This window comes from Natrix helvetica, assembly GCF_964273705.1.
Source record: "Natrix helvetica genome assembly, chromosome: 4".
Taxonomy (NCBI): Eukaryota; Metazoa; Chordata; class Lepidosauria; order Squamata; family Natricidae; genus Natrix; species Natrix helvetica.
The window spans coordinates 32,803,853-32,825,344 of NC_138550.1; the positions used below are offsets into that span (position 1 = coordinate 32,803,853).

Here is a 21,492-nt window from a genome sequence, read left to right on the forward strand (position 1 = left end):
AATAAAAAATAGAATTGAGGTAGGAAGTGTTTCTGCCTTGTTGCAGCTGCTTTCCCCAAGCAACTCCAGTTTCATTCCCTCACATTTCCTTATATTTGTTTATCAGCTACTAGATAGTATCACCTCAGAGATTTCCCTCCTTCTTTCAGGTGCCTGATTTTCACAGGAACACCTTTTAGAGATGAATGACACTTTATTTGATTTATATAGTTACCCAGCTTGTAAAAGCATCTCTGGACGACTTAACAACTATAAAAATAAGGAAATTAAAAAAAAACACAATAAATATCCAGAATAGGAAAACGGTTACAATAAAAAGGCCGGCCATTGAATATTCTGTTCAAGATCTTTATTTCTAGATAGGCTGATCCCACAGTCTGATCAAATGTCCCTGAAAATAGGTCTTCGGGGCCTTGTGGAATGTCATCAAGAGTTGGGACTATCTGGATATCAGAGGAAATGGTGCTCCATAGGTGAAGCACTGCGACACGGCTCTCACCAAGTGTTCTGCCAGATTTTATGGGACCAACAGAGGCAGTTGGAAACAGGAAGCTCCATAAATAACCCAGTCTTGTGTTTGGAAAATTTTTATAGATGATAACCAGTCCTTTGAATTATACCCAGAAACCTTTAGAGAGAGGGTGCGTCTCCCAAAGTAGTAGTGTTTCATGGGCTTACTGAGTTGCACCCAGTGTATAAGATGGATTTGTGCAAAACTGCATTTGTTATGGTCAAGTTATTCCCTGGTAACCATGTGTTACTCTGGCACTGCCCCCTGCCATTGGTTGGTGGGAACTATTAAATCTGTCTGCCCTTGGTGACCTATGACCCCAGGTGTGTTCCATAGGGAGCTGGTTTTTTTTCCATATGGTCTGCTGTATAGTCCAAAATGAAGCTTGGTCTTGGTCATAACTTGGAATGAGAGGGTGCCAAGGCTTTGAGCTGGATTGCACCCTGCAATCTCTTTCCTCCTATGGCTCTCATCACTCTTCATGGTTTATGAAATAGTTGAAGCAAGAGAATAACTGTCTAGAGTGGAAATCAGTGAAGGATGAACTCAATTGAACATGGGTTAGAGCTGCCTTGGTCTTGTCAGGGCAGTGAAGCATCAGTACTTCTTCACCCTTATTGTGTTTGCAGATTACTGTCTGATGGCTCTGTTTCACCTAATCCCTCTTGGGTTTTTGCAAGGCATCTTATCAGACAAAATCACGTGGATTCATTCCCAGGTAGATGTCAGTCTTGGTGCAGGTCCTATGGAGATGCCTTGACCATAGACTTCCATGTTATCTGGAAATGGTTTGAACCTGTTGGGCCTAAGGAGGTGGACAGATACCTTATAATTGTGAGCTTGGCCCGTTGTTCATTAGATCCATGTCCCTTCTGACTAACTAAGGAGGCCCATAAAGTGATATGTGGTTGAATTCTGGTGGTAGCAAATTCTTCCTTTAGAGAAGTGATTGTTTCTCCACCTCTTAAAGAGGTGTTGATTTGTCCCCTCTGCAAAAAGCCATTGCTAGACAATCTGTATCCAGCATCCAACCTCCCTTTCTTAGGGAAGTTGGTGGAAAAAGTGGTTGAACAACAGTGTCAGCAGTTCATGAATGAAACTGCCTAGGATCTGTCCCTTCCCCAGGTTTTAGAGGAGCATTTTAAGCCCAACCTTCGCACCTCGCCAGTTAGAAATGTGAATGTTAGGATATAGTGGTGAACCCATGACTATATTTATTTTTCCTTGGTCTTATCTGATGATGCTGAGACTTTAAAATTATTCTTTATGAGTGACTTTATTTTTGCTTGAGGGATTTTTTGTCATTAGCCACTTGGGGCCTCCAGGAATGAGTAGTAGGCAAATATAGTAAATAAACATTTACTTCAGTTGTAGACTAATTGTATTTTTTGAGTCTTCTAGGACCATTGGATTATTTGGTATATAAATAAATACTTTTAAATAAGCACTTTTAAATAAAAACACTTAGGGGTATTGGAACAGAGGCTGCATTGTTATCTATCAGAGATGCTCTAGCAAATCCTGAGCAGGAGGTTGGAATAGATAAGGGGTGTCAAACTGGCAGCCCACAGGCCAGATGCCTCATGTGCAGGCCATGCCCACCCCAGCTCCGCAAAAGTAAGAAAACATCGTGATACCTCACGTTCCACGATTGAGTTTGACACCTGGGGAATAGATGATTTCTAAAATCCTTTTCAACTTTGCTCTGTACGTCGCCCCGAGTCCCTGTGGGGAGAGGGGGCGACTAATAAGTTCAATAAAATAAATAATAAATAAATAAATAAACTTGATGATTATTAATTCGAAGTACAATTTTTTCCTATTGACAAACAATACTGCTTATTTTTCTCCAAGTATAACTAGCAACGATCATGAGACAAATTTTATATAAATAAAATGGAATCTTCACTTTCTGTCAATCTATTTTAATACAGTCTCTTCTTCTTTTTCTAGATGGTCCTCTCTCAACAGAAAACGTTGCAACTTCAAAACCAATATTTCCACTTTCATACAGTGAGTAAGAAAAGAAAGTGATGGAAATGATTATTTAGGTTAGTGATAGGATTGCATTCCCCTGAAGGAATGAGCTCAGCACTGTCCACATTGATGTAAGGTACTAACCATGACCCCTATTGAATCAAGAGACAACTTAGATTCAATTAGCCTACTAATCAAGACTTATCCAAAGGCACAACAACTAAAAACTCTAGAGCAGGGGACTCCAAACTTGGTAACTTTAAGTCTTGTGGACTTCTCCCAGAATTCCACAGCCAGCATGATTGAAGATGTTTGGAGACCCCCTGCTCTAGAGTAAAGATTACTATAATCTGGAAAAGTTGATGCACCAATATCAATTGAACTATGCCATGTCTGAACCAATATAATATTGACTTGAGAACATTCCAAGTTTGTTTTCTTCAGAAATGGCTACAAGAATCTCTTTTGTCATTAGAAACAAGGTTTGAATATGTAACTGCTAGGTTTGACTTCTGACTTTTACTAGTATAAATGTCTTTACATCCGTAAATTTTTCTCACCTGTAGGAGAGAGTTTTTAGTTTATTTTTTGATAACTTTGTTCCTGCATTTCAAAAAGGTAAACTGTTGACTTGTATGTATCAATACTCTTCATGCTTGCATTCTGCCTTAATAATCTGTGATACTGTCCTAAAGAAATGCATGGTTTCACTGGTGAAAAATAGAAGCATTTTAAAGCCATATGCTACCAGCATAGCTATCTATAGGAACTTGCTATTTATATTAGAATGAATGAAACCAGCATTGAGCTCCATACAGCAAGCTTTATTCCTTTCATGCATGCGTGTTGTGTAAGAATGTATCTACAGAAGGGGTGGGATTTATGTCACAATTCTACTTTTAGTATTCTGCCCATCTTACCTCTCCCCAAATGCCAGTGGCTATAAGGAAACAATTTTTACATGACCACAGAGTTGTTATATGGTGCAAGTTCCGTTCAGTTTCATGGAAGTTATTTTCTGTAATGAATAACAAAGGAAGCGTTCTCCTAGACAAGCTATACTAGATCTAGTACAATGATGGCAAGCAATGACACATGTGTCAAAGGTGATGCTCCATGTCATTTTGGATGATATGCCAGTATTCACTAACACCCAACAATTATCCTCAGGAGTTCTATTTCTAAATAGATGGTCCCATTGTCACACAACTTTTAGAGGCTGTGAAGATTACATGAGAATGGGATGTCTTCTCAAACAGTCTCTGGAGCTGAATGGGCCAAACTTTTGCATGGTTTTTAGAGTCTGCAGAAGCTGCAGAAAAACAGTCTCTAAAGCCATTTCAAAAATAAAGGCTTCGTGTGACCTAGAACTTTCTCGGGAACCTGCGGAATTGCGTCAAGAACACACACTGGTTGAAGAAAAGTAGCACATGGGAGATTTTGAGGATGACACACATAATTGGATTATATTTTTTTTAAAAAAATGAATGAACAGAGAGGGAGGGAGAGAGAGAATGGACCATCTGTTTAGAAATATAATTTCAAATATGGGTCCCTTGCAACTAATGAACACAAACAAGCAGTGGCAAAAAAAAAATCTGATTTAGCCATCTTAGATGTGTGTGTGGTGTGTACATTAAAAAGTCTGATGAAATGTACGTTTCTAAATATTTCTATGATTTTACAAACTGAAAATTTTGCAGAATAAAAATGCCCTAACACTGAAGGGCTAGCACTGCAAAATGAGCCACCAATATTGGCAATTGCATACATTTGGTCAACTCCTTAAACAGTTAAAGAAGTGCAACATGACCAGATATAACCTTAATTCTACCCCTTAATCCCAAATATTTGTGCATATTTTTTTGTTGGCATATAATAATGTATTGTTACATCTGCTTGTTGTAAACATAAGGTGTATTAAAATCAGGAATAATCATCTTTAAAAAAAAAATAAACACATTCACAATTTTAACAATTATTTTCATTGAATATATTTATCTTTTAGTAGTAGTTATTTACTTAACATATATTGAAGCCTCCATGGACTCCTTACTTTGTTACTTTGCAGCAATTGAGAAACTGTTTGAAAAATGCATACTACATTGTGGTTTACTACGTACGTGTTTCCTATTCTGAAAAAAACCCCAATTTTTAACATTTTTGGGAAGTCACCAACTTCCCAAACAATGAAATGGCATAGTTATTGATATAACAACAATGTTCCAAAAGCCTATCTTCAGTTTACAGAAAAAAATAGTTGTACCTGATGTATGAGAGCCAGTCTGATGTAGCAGTTAAGGTACAGACAAGAGCTTAGGATCCGGAGATATTGCATTCTAGTTCTACATTTGTCATGAATGTGACCTTGGAAGTCACTTCCCATTGCTTTCTTGATGCTCTTGCCAAGATAACCCGAGAGACTAATCCAGGCAGTCACAATGAGTTAACACTGACTGAAAAGTTTGCATATACTGTATGTACGTATATAAACATAATATATAAATAAAATAAATAAAATAGCTGATCAGGTTAGATTATTATAAATATATTTTACATTGTGAATCTGAGGATATGGACAGGTGTAGAGCATTTCATTTGCTTCATTCATGAATCTGTTTGTCTTGAAACTTGAAATAATAAATTCCTAATTTGTCCAGTTGACCAGAATAACTATTACCCAGGGCCTATTTTAGAGCAAATTCTTAGAGCAGGCAGTATCTTCTCACTACAATGATATTTCAAAGGAGATTGTTCATTTGAATCCATTCCATAGTTCATGTGTGGTTTGGTGACAAAAATAGTCCTTGTCAGAAGATTGATTCTGTTGATTCTCCTGTTTAGTCCTACCCAGAGATGCTGAAACTTTCGAATTATGCTTAATGGAATTTTTGCAAGAATCTTTTACTGAACTGACATGGTATCGGTATTCCAGTTCAGCTTATCTTTCGGAAATTATATTTATTTGTTTTTAATAAATTCCTTTAATAAATCTCTTGTTTCAGTCTTTGTTTCTGATTAATAGCTATTGCATTTTTGTCTGATTAGCCAGTGGTGGGTTTCCAATTTTGTTTAGAATCTCTTCTGTAAATGTGGCCTGCTTTGTGGGAGTGGCTTGCCGGTCATGTGACCGTGTGGGCGTGACCAACTTGTAAAATGTGGTGAAACTCACTTAACAACGCTCTTGCTTAGCAACCAAAATGTTGGCTCAGAAACTCTGGCATTTGAAGCACCCAAGTCTTAAAGGTGTCAAGTTACAAGACCCTTGCACCCCTAACTCTTTAGAAAAAAAAAACCCTAGGAGTGTTCAAACTTGACAGCTTTAAGACTTGTGGACTTCAACTCCCAGAATTCCTCCTCTCGCTCTTCCTCTTGATGATATGCGGACGGGTGGGGGGAGGGATCTGGAACCGCTTCTAAAAGGCACTGTAGATTTGTGGAGCCTCTTCTAAAGAAGAGGTTATAACTGGCAGGAACCCACCCTTGAGTGGAGCCAACTTTTGTATTTCCATTTTAAGGACTATATATCTACTTTGTTCTGATAATTCAAATATGCACATTCATGTGAGTGGTCTACTTCATTATACTGAGATACTCGTAAGATGCCTGGTTATCTTATTCATCATGTTTCATTAGACAATATGGATATCAGAGAAATGGCCTTTTCAGTTTTCATCCTATATTTCTGCAATAATTCTTTAAAAATGTGTCTGTGTTGCTGTTATTTCAGTATACTATGTTTTATGTATGTCAATTATTACAATAGTTATTTGTGTTTTTTGCCCTTTTTGGTTGTTTAATTATAGTAAATTAAGAGTTTAGTTGGTGAGAAATAGGCAGTCGGAAAAATAGTGTAAAGTAACCACATAAATGCAAATAAGTATTTTTCCATTCTTTTTAGGATGGATAATTTCTGTCCTTTCTTGTGCAAAAGTAATTTTTATGATATATCTGCAAGACGTGGAAGTAATAAGTTTGAACTACCTTATGGAGTGAGGAATTCAGGTAAGTGTTGGCATGTTAATGTTACATAGGAAAGACACACCCCACCTCCCAGTCAGTGGAAAAATTGTCTTCCATGAAACTGGTGCTGGCTGCCAAAATATTTGGGGATGGGTGCCATATACCGTTACATAATATGAGCAGCATACAGTCAAGGTTCAATTATGAAAGATGTGTAGTTCATTTTTATTCAGTGGTATAGTGTTTTCAGAAGTGTGGCATAGAAATAGAGTCAAACATAAATTAACAACATGCTTTGGTAAAATTAGAAGTTGCAGGATCTGCTTTCTTGTACTCTCTTCATTTGTAATACTGGATGAGGCCTTCCTGTATTTGTATACTGAGCATGTCATATGTATCTGAACAAGACCATTACCTTAACCCTGTGAATTTGCACATATTGGGAGGAGTTCTTATAGTTCTGTAGTGAATGCTTCCATTATGTATATTTAAGCAGCAGACGAGACTTGTTGAGAAGGGGATAAAATGTTTAGTATATGTTTAGTCTGATTGTGATTATGTGTTTAGGAGTATAAATTAAATAACTTTGTAACTAAAGATTAAAGATCTGATCCTAGACATGTCTTTTATATGATGCAATGAGAGTTGCCTCAGGATAACATTCCTAATTGTTGAATGTTATGCTTAAATCCTGCTTGCAAGCCATGTTCATGCAGGTACCTACCATAGATTGAGGTGGCATTATTTTTTGTTAGCTGTAAAACTCCAAAAAAAAGTTCCTGCACAGAAATCTGTTCTGCATGCACTTTAGTTTTACAGCAGCAACAAATGATACTCAAATTAATTATGCAGAATTTTGTTAGGACAATAAAATGCTGGTTCTTTTTTTAAATAAAAAGTTTGTTTTACAGAAATCCATTTTCAAGTTGCACTTTCAAAACTTAAAAGCTGTGACCTGTTCCAAGAAGATGACAGGTGAAGATTATATCTTTTATCTGATGATAGAGAGCTTTGTAAGAAAATCTATGCATCTTATGATATAATACTGCTTTTTGTATTTTTTAATAGAATTTTAATTGCATTTTTTTTCATTAACAGAAGCATTAATTGTATTGATACTTTTGACAGTTCTTGAGTTGATAGTATAATCAGTGAAACTTAAAAATGACGACATTATTATTGGAAACTACTTAGGAAGCCAGTTTAAGGGGCTTTCTAAAACTTCAGATTCCTTTTTTCTTTGGTGATGTTTCTCATATAATCCTTCTCCCTCTATGAATTAAGTGACATGAAAATGTAGTTTTAAAAGTAGCAAGTTTTAACCTATCATCCTTATCTATTGTGCAAGATGAGCAAAAATGTAAAATGAAATGAAATGGAGCTTGTGATTTTGCGCATCTTGTGTGGCTCAAAGTGTCCTATATCTCTTTTCCATTTCCTTTTTGCTTAATGGAAAAATGGCTTCAGAAATTGTGCTTACAAAAAGAGAAACTGTCAGGAATGATATTGGTTGGGGAGTTCTATTTCCTGCTTTAAAAACCTATTTCAAATCCTTAATTCAGACTTAATCTGCAGCAACAGGTTAATTTTCTATCCTTAAAGTTTAGAGAATATCACTTAGTCTCCTTCCTCATCTTCAGGGCATCTGAATATGAAATTGATGATGATAATATTTTCAGTGAATTACATTTAACATTGCCCTTCTGTTTATAAAGACACATTTATTGTATAATGCTTAATAGGTGTGTTCTTATCATTCAGCAGCCCATCCTGTAAAAAATGTATTGTGGTTGGCAATGGAGGAATCCTTCGAAACAAGAAGCTGGGTCAAAAAATTGATTCTTACGATGTGGTAATTAGGTAAATAAACTTTCTGTTGTGAAAAAAAGGATTTTATCATTAGCTTTATTATGGGTATGGGCCCCTATTATTACAAGGAAAAGAGGCAGGAAATGGCATACTGAAATATGGCATAATGCAATATATACAGGTAGACCTCAATTGAGAGACTATTTGAAATGGTGCTAGCACTGAAAAATTTACTTTACGATCTGTCTTTGCATTTAACAATTGTTACATTGTCCCCACAGTCAGGTGATCACAACTTACACTTCCAACAAGCAGAATCAATGGAGAAGTCAGGAATAAAATCACAAATAGCAGTTATGAAGTGTCTTGCTTACCGAGTGTGGGTGATTTGCTTAACAATTAAAATGGAAGTGAGGTTGTAAATCCATTGCAGATATATGATGTCTCACTTAATAACAGATGGGTAATTAGCAATGGAGTTACTGATCGCAGTTGTAGTGATTAGATGACCAGATTAACCCTGAAGGCAGGGTCAAATGCATCTTCAGTGTGGAGTCACTATGCCGCCACAAGAGATCTAAGTCCACCCCCCCACCCCCCCAATAAATTCCATTGACTCTTATCCAGCAGAAGTTTGTCTTGACCATTAGTAAAACAGATTCGTGCATAGGCAGCATAATATAAAGACATAGTACTTTTGAATTCTATCCCAGCTTCTGGCTTACTATCTGTAAAGAACCTCTACCTGTAGTTCTGTACAAGAACTACCTGTAAAGGCATACTGTGTAATAAATTCATGGATAAATTTAAGAACTGATACTTTATTATGCAAAGTAAAATATCTCCTTTTAAATGTAATCCATTTATGTTTGATGACATCCTAGGTTGTTCCTTCCTGCCCCACATTTCGTTGTTTTATTTATTTCTTTTTAAAGTTACAAGCAAAGTACAGAACTGTGTTAGTCTGTAACAAAATAGTAAACGTGAAGACTAGCTATACCTTCAAAATTAACCAAGTTTAATAGGGATAAGTTTTCATGAGCAGCTGTTGCCTTAAAGGTATAATTAGACTCATGTTTGTTTATAATGAGTAACTTAATGGAAATATACACCAGGAAAAAGATCACCTTAGAAGTTAGGTAAAGCAAAAGACAGAATAAAAAAGTTTAGGATAAATAATTCCAAGATTGTATATTCAATAATTTCCATAATATTTTAGGAAGTAATTATTAGAAAGTACAGCTGTTTCAGATAAGCTAAAGAAGAAGTAGGAAACCACAGGAAATGTAACTACTTGTCATATTCCTGTATCAAAGTTGAAGGGGAAGTTTTCTACGTTTATGTTGCTCAAAAAGCTTACAGAACAGCTTACATGGTTCTGAAAAAATTCTGCAGAAGGACCTCATCTGAATTGACTCTTCTGAAAGCAAATAGAAACTACATCAAGGATGAGCGATTCGCCAGATTTTACATCGTACGCATCTTTCAATAATTCCATGCAATGTTTTGCTTCATGTCAAATGCCTTGGGCATCAGTTTTGACTTCTGGCAAAGATAGTCCATTCTTTAGTAATCTGGTTGGTAGGAAGACAAAAAAAGAGGGAGAACAGGAAATGTTGAAAAAGAGAGGGATTTGGATTCTTCTATGACCCTTGACAGATTTCTCCCAAAGGAAAGTGCTCCAAAAATAAAACCAAAAGATTCCAACAGTTGAGTTATGACATGTAACCTAATATTGCTTTAGTCAAACTTCCCCTATTTTCATATTGCATCTATTATGTATTTACAGGTGAAATCTGCATACTATGGAGACTTTAATCAATATTAGAACAAATTCTGATTTTGAATGCTGTCTTAAAGTTGTACTCCAGAAATAAAAGCAGGATTTTTCATAACTATTCATATTTTTTCTGAATAGAATGAATAATGGGCCTGTTATAGGCTATGAAGATGATGTTGGAAGGAAGACGACATTCCGACTTTTCTATCCAGAGTCAATTTTTTCAGATCCACTTCACTATGATCCTAAAACTACTGCAGTTTTTGTTGTCTTCAAGCGCCATGACTTAACATGGCTTTCAGACCTGTTAAGTGGCAACAATATAATAGTAAGTTCTGTGCGGTGACAATGTGTCTATATTTTCTCTTGCTTCTCCTTAGCATAAAGAGACACAGCACTTCGCAGTGGGTACTGGTTGGGAATATTAATTGCGATATTGCAGGATTGGCTTGTTCTTACAGTATGCCTAACTCACAAGAACATGTAGCTATGCTTAATGCAATGTTTATTTATATATTGTTGTATACAACTATCGGGAATTGTCCTAAGAATGATCTCTTTTAGGTTGGTACTTTTGGAATCTATTTTTGACTTTCCTTTCAACTAGCATAAATCATGCAAAGTAATTGTATATCTATATTTTTTTTTCAATTTTTTCAAACTGCTTCCTACATCAATTAAATACACTCTTTGCACCGATGAAGTTACTGAGTTAAATAAAAAAATATACTGTATAATGTTGATAATGTATCCTTGAGTTAACAAAATATATATTGTAAAAACCTGAGCTAAAAAGCTCATAATAATAACGTTGTTCCCCTTTCCCCAAATAAAATAGTGATAACCCTCATAGACTATGTTAATTAATATTGTAAAAATCCATTTAAGAATATTTTTTTAAAAGGTGGGGAAGGGGAATTTAAAAAAAGAATGGATATAGACAAGGTAACTTGGAACAATCAGTTTGCTATAATGGTTAAAGTGTTGGACTAGAAACTGGGAAATCATGAGTTCAAGTTTTTTGCTAGTCAAAAAGCTTGTTGGATGGACTTTCAATCCACCTTGCAGAGTTGTTATGGAAAAAATAAGTGGGAATATTATGCATGCCACTTTGAGTTGAATAAAAAAGAGACAGGATGGAAATCTAATAATAAAGTTTAGAAAATTTGAGCAGATTCCTTAAAAATGCCCTTTCTTGTTTCTCTTGAAAGCAAGGTGCTTCAGATACTGATAAACTCTTTTTGTGGTAGTTTGTAATTTATACCACAATTAATGTTCCTAGAAATAAATGTTTGGAAATCCAAAGATTTATACTGAGGATAATTTTTATACTGGAATAGAGTTAGCTGGAGCTGGCAGAATGGTGTTTTGTGTCTTTGAAGAAGTTACGATGGAAATTTAAAGTGCAAGCAAGAAGTAGGAAGGAGATTGGTGATTTATCTGGCTTGAGTTTGAGCAGACCAATCCTGACACGCTCTATTTAATGGTTTCACTCAACCAGCAAAAAGGAGTGAAATCAGAATGGAATAGTGGCCCTTAGATTTGTTCCTTTGATGAGGTCCTCTGAATTCTTAGTGTTTGAAATACGGTTGAAGATAGACCCAACAACAAAGTTCTGCTCTTAGTGTCAACTTCATTTTTTCAATGAGACCAAGTGAACAGATTGCTCACCTAGATAACTGAAAAGTTGTGTTCAGATATTAAGTTAGTTATCCCTCTCCCTCCCTGAATCTGTTTCAAAGGAGGATCAGAGTGTTGAGCTGAGGTATCCTGGCGGACACTTGTGAAGACCTAACAGTTGTTTTTCAAAAGGCAACTAGACTTTGTTTTTCCCCAAAGTCATTTCACTTCTCGTTTTCAGTCAGAACTGAAGAAGCTTCTTGGATGAGAAGTGAAACACCTTTAAGTTGAAAAAGCACCCTTGGGACAATTATAACATGGTTGTCCGAGAATCTTCATAGACATGGAGAAGACCTAGATGGCCTGGTTGCTGAAGGACTGGAGTCACTTGGATAGTTTTGAGATGATAGGGAGCAGCAATGTTCTATGAGAGACAAAATTGCCTGTATTGAATCACCACTTGTGGTGAAAGGACAAAGTGCACGGGCATCAGTAACAAGTATATTAATGTGATAGTGAGCCCTTCCGACTTTAAATTTGATTTCTATATGGGATATGGTGGGTTGTAGAAGAGTGATCAAGAGTTGATTGTTTGGGTTGTAGGGAGTGCCTGTCATGGTTCCAAGTAATGATCCTAATCAATTCAGGACTCTGCGGCTGTAGCTTTTCTCAAATATCTCCTTTACTGGGTACATCATATCAGCACGTTCAGGTGTGAATCCAATTCTAAATATTTCCCGCGGTTTGGTACAATTAAAAGAACAGATGTTCCCCTGTGTAGTATGCTTCCCAGCTGCTCCCTCTGGCTGTTATGAGCACTCGTTGAGATGACCTTGGTTCCCACGAGCCCTATCGCTGTTATATCTGGAACACTAGAAGAAAACATTTCACACTCCATTGGTTTCCCCTCCTACATATGTATGGCAACTAAGAAATGAAGAAAAGAAAATATGGCTTCAGTTAAAGTCATTTCGAGAGTTGACAGTGCCATTTAATATGTTGTGTAAATGCTGTGTAGAAGCACCATTATGAGTTTAATGGTGGGATTTAGAGATGTAGATTTCTCAATTGTAGTGGGTTGTAAGAGATACTGGACAGAATCTGCATTTAGGGGCGAAATTGCCAGTTTGGAGGATTTTTTAAATTGATACTTGATTATAGTTTTTAGGGAAGTTTTTAGAAAAGATGGTAATCTTTTCTCAGTTTTGTAGGATTTCATTTCAGATCAGCCTTATAGTTAATGAAAAATCATATTACTAACTTGTTTTCCCATTTATAAAGTTCATTATCCTCCATTTCCTTAAAGTAATCAGGGTATGTTTTCACTATGTTTTCAGTATGAATCAGAAATCATGACTACTGCATCTTTTTAAAGAACTTGTTTGTATGATATTTCTTTCCTTTATAATGGCACATTTTTTCTGTTATGGAAGTACAGCTTTAACGTATTAAAGGCATGCTTTTTGTCCATAGGAAACTAATGTCTTTTGGAAGAAACCAGCAATGAGGATGATTTATAAGCCTAACCAAATCAGAATCCTTGATCCATTTATTATTAAAAGAACAGCATATGAATTGCTTCATTTCCCCAGAAAATTTCCTAAACAAGCAGTAAGTATTTTACTATGACAATTTCAATAATATTGGCTAAGACATTGTAATTGGAAATACTGAATCAAAGTTTCCTGTAGTTTACCTATTACAACAACATTAGGACATTACTATATTTCTACATTGTTTTTGGCTCCCAAGAGTTGAGAATTTATCCTATCTCCTTAATCTTGAGTTATCGTGTAGGCTGAAGGAAAGTATGAGATATTGGCTTAAGATAATTTAACCTGAGATTTCTTGTTGTTCAGACATCTCATTGGTTTTTCGTTAGAACTTTGAACAATAATTGTAATGTAATATATAGTTATATATGTAATATAAATATATAATTTAATAGAGCTTTTAATTGTTATTTAAAACAGATTGTTTCAAGCACTTTTTTTTAAAAAAAATGCAGGAATCCCTGAAAAGTGCATATTTGTATTTTTAAATGTTGGTTTGGATTACTAGTTTACATAATTGTTTTCATTTTAAATGATATAGTAGAATTTTTTAAAATGAATTGAACCTTAATGGGAACACTTCATTTGATACTGACCAATATTTATATAGTCACAATTTTATACATTTTAGTTCCATTTATTGTCCAATAAAAATTGTAACCATTATTATTATTATTATTGGCACATAGTAACATATCCAAATCAATAGCAGTAACTGTGCCCTGAGGTAGTAGTCCCATATCTTAATATTTATCTTCCATTACAAGTGAGTAAATACAAGTTTTAAATTCTTTTTAACAATTCAGATTTAGGAGCCCATTTTACTAAGCTGAGACAATCTACTGGTTCCTGGTATATCTGAGCGATCTATATTAAATGATAATTGGCTTCTTTAAAAGTGGAATCAAGGATTTTTCCCCATTTATATGGACTCATTCATTTATATGAACCAGCTCTTAAATAAATTCAATGCTGCTATTCTGCTTTCTAGAAAAAAACTATAACCAGTGGTTAAAGGTCATTTAGAGTAGGCAGATACTTTTAATGCTTTTCCACTGTCTTTAGGTAGTAAACCTTAGTAACCTTGTGAACCTTAGTAAGCAGATTACCTAGTCCAAGATTCTGCTTAGTGCAGAATCCACTACAGATGACCATCGGACTACTGTCTGAAGACAGCCAAACAAAGTAGGATTCATCATTCCATGTAGCAAGCTATTCTACTAGTTGGTACCCTGTTTTCCTGAAAATAAAACCTCCCCAGATAATAATCCCAATCGGGCTTTTGCACGTGTGTGCTAAAATAAGCCCTCCCCAAAAAATAAGCCTTCCCCAAAAATATTGTAGCACAGCAGCAATCATGCTCACCACTTCCTGTACCTCAAAAATAAAATAAGACCTCCCCGAAAATAAGGCCAAGCGCTTATTAAAAATAATAAGACATCCCCGAAAATAAGGTCAAGTGCTTATTTTGGAGGATCAGAATAAAATAAGACCCTGTCTTATTTTCGGGAAAACACGGTAGTTTATGCCAGAAAGTTCTTTCTGAAGCCTAGCTTGATTTTGGGTCCTAATAATATAACCTATTGTTTCCGAAATAGTAGAGAATGCCTGTTCCCTTTACTCTGCCATAACCTTGAAATAGCTAAAGATGTCTACATTTCCCTTAATTTCCTCTTCTATAGGCTAAATATACCCAAGCCCTTTACCCTTTCCTCATAGGGTTATGTTTCAAGAGCCCTCACCATCTTTGATAGCCAAATTTGTTCCAGAATTGAACATAAAATTGGGACTACTGGTGTAATAAGCAATGCTTTCCCCCCCACATTTTCTTTAAATTCTGCAAAGTAATCCAGACAACATGGATTCTTCAACCAAATTTTCTGCTATTATCTAGTAGTCATCCAGATTTTTGCAGACTAGGTGAGGTAGCCCAATTTAGAGGGCTGATACGCTTCTTCCCTGGAAAAAAACAGAGTGAAAAACAACAGTAAGGCTTCAGAAGTTGCTGATTCAAGATTAGGATAGTATTTTTTCATGTTAAAATATGCTGCTTTTTCCATTTTTCTTCAACCTGTTTTTTCTTTACTATCATATCCATTAGATTAGGCTGAGAAAGCTGGTTGAATGAGGCCCACAGCCAACGGAAGGGGTATGGAAACATAAGGAAAAGACCACTGAATATCCTGCCCGCTGCAGCTTAGCTATAGTGATGCCTGAGCGCATAGCTGAGAGTGTTAGCCATGGTGAGGACCTGGAATAGTAGCAGTGCTTCACAGGCCAGCAAGCAAGCTCCTTCATGGTGCGCAAAAGTAATGAAAGCTGTAGCAACAATAACCAGGTAGACAGTTGGCCAGGTGGCACTGATATCAGCAAGGCAAATGGGAAAGCCTCTTTCAAGGTCCTTGAAAGACAGTAGGTTAGCTGGGAAAGATCTCAGCACCCAGAAAGCCTCTCCTGGAGGCATCTCAGCTATGCTGCCTAACAGTTATTGTAAGCAAAGTGGGAAAAACCCAACAATTGCACTTCATTGAGACTTCCACAGAAGCAGTTGTTTTAGGCACAGTTCTGCATTTACCTCTATGTCCTATAAGGGGAGAAAAATCTGCAGCATTTCACTCATTGTCTTTTGTGGCCTCCAAAGGACCTCCCAGTTACCAAATCAAAGTCTTTTACAATTTTGAAATAACAACCATATAAAAAGTGTTGTGTTGTTGTCAAGGACTGATGTATGTTAAAAACAAACAGTCTCTCCCGCCCCTGCACACATCTGCGTCCTAAATAGGCAATTAATCAATCTACTACATAATGAGCCTCCATTGATGTAGTATTGTTACCTTCCGTATAAGAAGTATAATATCTATCCATCAAAGAGGTTACCTACACCTGGTTTACTATAATCAACACTAGATAGATAAGCAGGCAGACATTGGTATAGAATTTGCCACATTTCTTCCAAATGCAACTGTAGTTTAGCATATGTGAATGTTTGCAAATTAAATATATTTATAATTTGATTTTCTTTTAGAGACCAAAACATCCCACGACAGGGTTAATTGCCATTGCCTTTGCCTTTGATATATGTACTGAAGTTCATGTGACAGGCTTCAAGTACAACCTGAAGGATCAGGGCAGTTCTTTGCACTATTATGGTAACGACACCATGTCTATGATGATTAAGGTAATATTTATATTTATGCAATGTATTTCCTTTTCACCAGGTTGTATCAAATGTCAGCTTGTAGTAGCAGAAAACATTTTCTGAGGATCTGTTATTATATATCTACCCCTTCCTTCATACAGTCCTCAAGGCTGTATCTCAGATCAGCTTTGGATGGAGGGGGAGGTGGGGGTGCAGTATCTAAAGGAAATTTAGGAGACATAATCATTCTGAGCCATCATTGGTCATAACTCTGTGGTGATTATTGTTATCTCTTTTATTAGAGTTAGCATACCAATAAACTGCTTTATTTAGAGTCAACAAATCAAGCTCTGAAAACATAGTTTGAACATGAGGCAGGTAGTTCTTAACAATCAATTGCTTGGGGACCGTTCAAAGTGACAATGGACCCCGAGAAAGCTAATTGCGACCTGGTCTTGAAGTTCTGATATCCCGCCGAGGTCACAGAACTGCAATTCATAATGCCTTTGCTGGAAAACAGCATTTATTTCTAGTTTATGGCAAAAGCTGTCTCATAGTGAACACTGGATTCACTCAACGACTACCGTATTCACTTAATGCTACAGATTGTGTCAGCCAAAAACATTGGCCTGCAGGGACTAGAAGAGGAGCTTTTTCTGAAGCAGCTCCTGCTCTGTGGAACATTCTCCCTTCATAGATTGGAATGGCCCCAACCCTGTTAGCCTTCCTTAAAGCTTTAAAGACCTGGCTGTGCTATGGGGGCACTACATGCATCAGGGCCCCTGCTTCCTGGCTACGTTGTTAACAGGCCTGATGTCTTGCTTTGTATGTATTCACATTAGACCAGTGGTTCCCAACATGAGGCCCAGGCTCACGGGGGGGGGGGGGGGATTTGATTTTTAATGGGGGCAATTTGAACCTTGTTTAAACCAAGTTAATGGACTTTTAGGCTTTCTCTGTGTGAATAGAATTCACTTTTTGAGTAAAGTAAGAATTATATGTCATGGGGGGCATCAGGATTATGAGAGATGCTTAGGTGGGGCTTGGCCAAATAAAAGGTTGGAAACCACTGCATTAGATGCTTTAACTTTTTAAAAAATGTTTTAACGGTTTTTATTGTTTTTGTTGTTTTAAAATGTTTTTTTAGGATTTTGATTATAGTGCACATTTCTGACTTGTGAGCCCAGAGTCATTTGCTGACATGGGCACTATGGAAATCAAATAAATAAATAAAAGAAATAAATAGTGACTGTTGCAAAAATTAAAAAACAAGTTGCAAAATTTTTGTATTTTTCAGTTTTGTATTTTTTTTTAATTGTTCTTTTCAGAATGAATACCATGATATCAAAGCAGAGCAAAGATTTTTGAAGAACCTTATAGATCACCAAATTGTGATCAATCTCACAGAAGAACCAAATTGAAGAACAATCACTTTTTTTGTAAAACCGAACGGGGGGAATTATTTTTATTTGAATTATTTTTTTAATAAAGTATTTATAGAAATTTTCCATTTAAAAAAAATATAAATTATGTCTCACATATATTCTAAGAATGTCTCTGCCTTACTATTAGTGTTTTCCCAGAAAGTAACTATCACAGTCATTTACACAAACATGTTAATTTAGTAATGGAAAAATGTTGGCTATATTCATTTAACAAGAAACTATTATTTCCTCTTTAGTTTTCTGTTTACCACTTTCCACATTATGGCACTTTGTGCCTACATCTTGCAATGCAAATATGTCGAGGTCAAGATAAAATGTTGTTCAGGCAACAATTTATAATGTCCCTCCTGTTGAGTTTCAATCATGAGTCAAAAAAAAAAGTGAAGTGCTAAAAAAATTAATATACTTGCTCTCCATGATAGAGTGCTGAAAATGCATATATTTAGTTTCTAAATCTTGTTTAAAATGAGACTGCAAAGTATAACTTTTTCAGTAAGGTAATCTGCGCATCAGTTAAAGTGACACAGTGATAACTACTGAAAAATGCTAAATATAGTGCAAAAAATGGCCTATGAGTAATTCCCATTTAAAATAACGGAACAGTGAAAGTAAAGCAGTCATTCTGCTCTGAATTTCCTGCATGTTACAATTATAAAATTGTCTTGAAGTAATTAATATGTATTGAAGATGTTGCAATAGATGCTTAAATCAGAAGCATCTGCAGGAAGAATTTTTAAAAAGTCGTAATGGTGACCATGATTATATGATCAAAGTTCCACCAGTATTTTTTTTTTTAATATGCAGTGCAATTACGTGAATGCAAACTATTTTATTCCTCCTCTCACTCTTTCCCCAGTGAACCTCCCCACTTAAAATGCGACATACTGTAGAAAGTTACTCTTGGGCCTTGTTCAGAATGCTGTTAAAATTGTTTCTCCTAAATGTTTCCGTTTTTTTAACTTTTACTGTATTTTCTGCTCTCAATTTTTATGTTTAACTTTAAGGTCAGCGCTGCATTGTTGTCAAAGACACCATAGAGTCAGTAAAAGTAGAATCCCTAGAGCAGCCTAGAGGTCTGCATGTTTAAGAAACACTATTTAAAGAAACAGCTGAGCTAAGGGATAACAAATTCTTATTTCACTTGTTCACCTTTTAGTGGCAAATATTCTGCTTTTATAATATTTCCCTCAAAGCTATTTGACATTCTTGGTTTACTTATGCAAATGGTCCAAAGTCCCTTTAAGTAACAGATGATAGTATTCTTCTAGTAGAACCATTGAATTTTGGGGGGATTTTATTTTACCCTCTCTTCTTTAAATTAATATTTAACTCTTTAGAAAACATATAATTTCTGAACGTGTTAATTCTGCTTAATACTGTATAGTGCTGCAGATGACTTGTGTCTTTGAAATTTCTGAGGAGTTTGAGGTAGATAGTAGGATATGTTCCCATGGTATTGAACTACAGTTCTTACAAACCAGAATGACCAGTTCCAGACATTATTTATAGCCCTAAATATTGGGAAACCACTTAGTTGACACACACAGAAATATAGTTTTATGTTTTACAGGCCAATTCTTTTACTTCTGTTAAAAGCAAATAATGTATCATCATTTAATGATTTGAATATCTTTAGTCCCATAATATAGTAGTATGTAATATATTCTATAATATAGAATATCTATGGTCTTATGCTATAGTATAGACACAGGCAAACTTGAACCAATATTAGAAGGCTCTTGGTCTCTTCTCCAAAGTCACTGATCCTCTCCATTTTCCTATCTGTTGTCCTAATCAAAAAGAAAAAATCTTATTTTTTAGCAGCACCAAATTGGAGATAATAGCTGTACCTCTTCTTTTCAAGGCTTTCAAATAGCTTCGTTGTGGCATATTTTAAAAGCTCTTTGTTGCGTGGGGCTTGGGAAACAATTTTGAAATAGAGTTGCTGCTGAGGAGGTATTCAAATCCCTTTTAGAAGATTAGTAATCAGGCTTATTTTGAAATATTGATAGCAATGGATGCTTTTTTGAGGCCTGTCTGCCATGTAAGAATAGATATGTGTGAATGAATACATGAGATATGTTAATGTGGGAAGAAAGGACAGGGAAACAATGGAAGGATGCATATTCACATTGCATTTCACTTTGCTGGCTGTTGATAAATAAGATTTCCAGTGTATTTGTCCAAGATAAGCTAGGGCCAAAATAGATTCCTTATGCTAAATTAAGGAATGCGTGGAAACTTACTCCAAATATATTCTTATTTTACACTGACTTGTGCATGGCCTAGCCATTACCACCTATTAAATGTGTTAAAAACAATAAATTATTGTTCCTGATAAAGAGGTACTTGGCATCTTTGTCAAATCTACAAAATATACTGTATAATGAACAGTTGCTATCGTTAGAGGTGCTTAAACAGACTGTCTTTCCAAAAGTTTCTTGTGCACTTGGCCTGCAATGTTGAGCCTATTTGTATTTTTATTCTGTCTTGTAAATTCCACATGTAGAGCGCTGTAGTCTCAGGATTGATGCAAAATAAAGCTAATGTTAAGAAAAGGACATTTCAACTGGTGTATCATGCAAAACAAGCAAGACTTGCTACATTTGCCACTTCTACATATCCCTTCGCAAGGCTAATTCTGCCCACATCAGATATGGCCAGTTCTCACTTTTCTAGTGCCCCTTGGATTCAGCTACATTTCCTATTTTGTATGTTATGTGATTGTACTGCTATAATCTTGTTTATTATCTCAGTACTACATAAAAGGTTAACTTTTGTTATTATCTAGATTTTTTCAGATTAAAATTTCTGACTTGGCCCATTTAAAATTGAAGTAAGGATATAGGTCTCACTCTTTGAAAGTAGCTTCACTTTTTCTTAATTTATTTTATAATTTAATAGAATATATGTGAGACTGGAAACAAATTGTGAAAGATTTACACCCTTGAACTTTTCACTGGGCTGAGTTTTTTGTTGTTGCTAACATTGAATTTTGATTATCCACTGAAATGTGATGATTTAATCTGGAAATTAAGAGTAGTAGTATTACTTCTGCTGCATTAAGTATCTGCTGTTTGTATTTTCCAAAGCCTTCTTAAGTTTCTTAATGGTTAAGCAACCATTTCTACTTCCTGAAAATGTTTTGGGAGTAACATGTATGCTATTAAGGGGCTATTCAACTTTTTGTTTTTATATCCAAGTGCAAATTTTAAAGCCTGTTGTAATTACTTGTGTAAAATAGTAGATTAATGTCAAAGAGAATTATTTTTGTTATAATAAATATGTTAAAATAAATACTTTTGTTTATTGCTTTTTGAAATATTCTGCAGATCAATATAGATGCATTTACACTGCTAATGATATGATTCATAGGTTACCGACTAAAATCTCTCAATAATATTCACACACTATATCTCATAATATGCGGTGGCTCAGTGGCTAAGACACTGAGCTTGTCAATCAGAAAGGTCAGCAGTCTGGCAATTCAAATCTTTAGTGCTGTGTAAACGGAGTGAGCTCCTGTTACTTGTCCCAACTTCTGCCAATCTAGCAGTTTGAAAGCATGTAAAAATGCAAGTAGAAAAATAGGGACCACTTTGGTGGGAAGGTAACAGCGTTCTGTGAACTTTTGGCATTTAGTCATGCTGGCCCCATGACAATGGAGATGGCTTTGGACAGTGCTGGCTCTTCAG

General features: G+C 35.7%; 1 protein-coding gene across 4 annotated transcripts in view; it reads left to right on the forward strand.

Annotated features, from left to right (window-relative positions):
- ST3GAL6 (ST3 beta-galactoside alpha-2,3-sialyltransferase 6) overlaps positions 1-21,094 on the forward strand; it is a 33,229-nt gene extending 12,135 nt beyond the window's left edge. For 3 of the 4 annotated variants that reach the window (XM_081952033.1, XM_081952034.1, XM_081952035.1), the window contains exons 3-10: positions 2,465-2,524; positions 6,390-6,493; positions 7,363-7,426; positions 8,213-8,311; positions 10,179-10,368; positions 13,134-13,271; positions 16,239-16,391; positions 17,681-21,094. In XM_081952033.1, coding sequence (XP_081808159.1) covers positions 2,465-2,524; positions 6,390-6,493; positions 7,363-7,426; positions 8,213-8,311; positions 10,179-10,368; positions 13,134-13,271; positions 16,239-16,391; positions 17,681-17,773 — 901 coding nt within the window. In that variant the 3' untranslated portion in view covers positions 17,774-21,094. The remainder of the gene's footprint in view (positions 1-2,464; positions 2,525-6,389; positions 6,494-7,362; positions 7,427-8,212; positions 8,312-10,178; positions 10,369-13,133; positions 13,272-16,238; positions 16,392-17,680) is intronic. The other variant, XM_081952036.1, reaches the window with a different exon arrangement.
- The last annotated feature ends 398 nt before the right edge of the window (positions 21,095-21,492 follow it).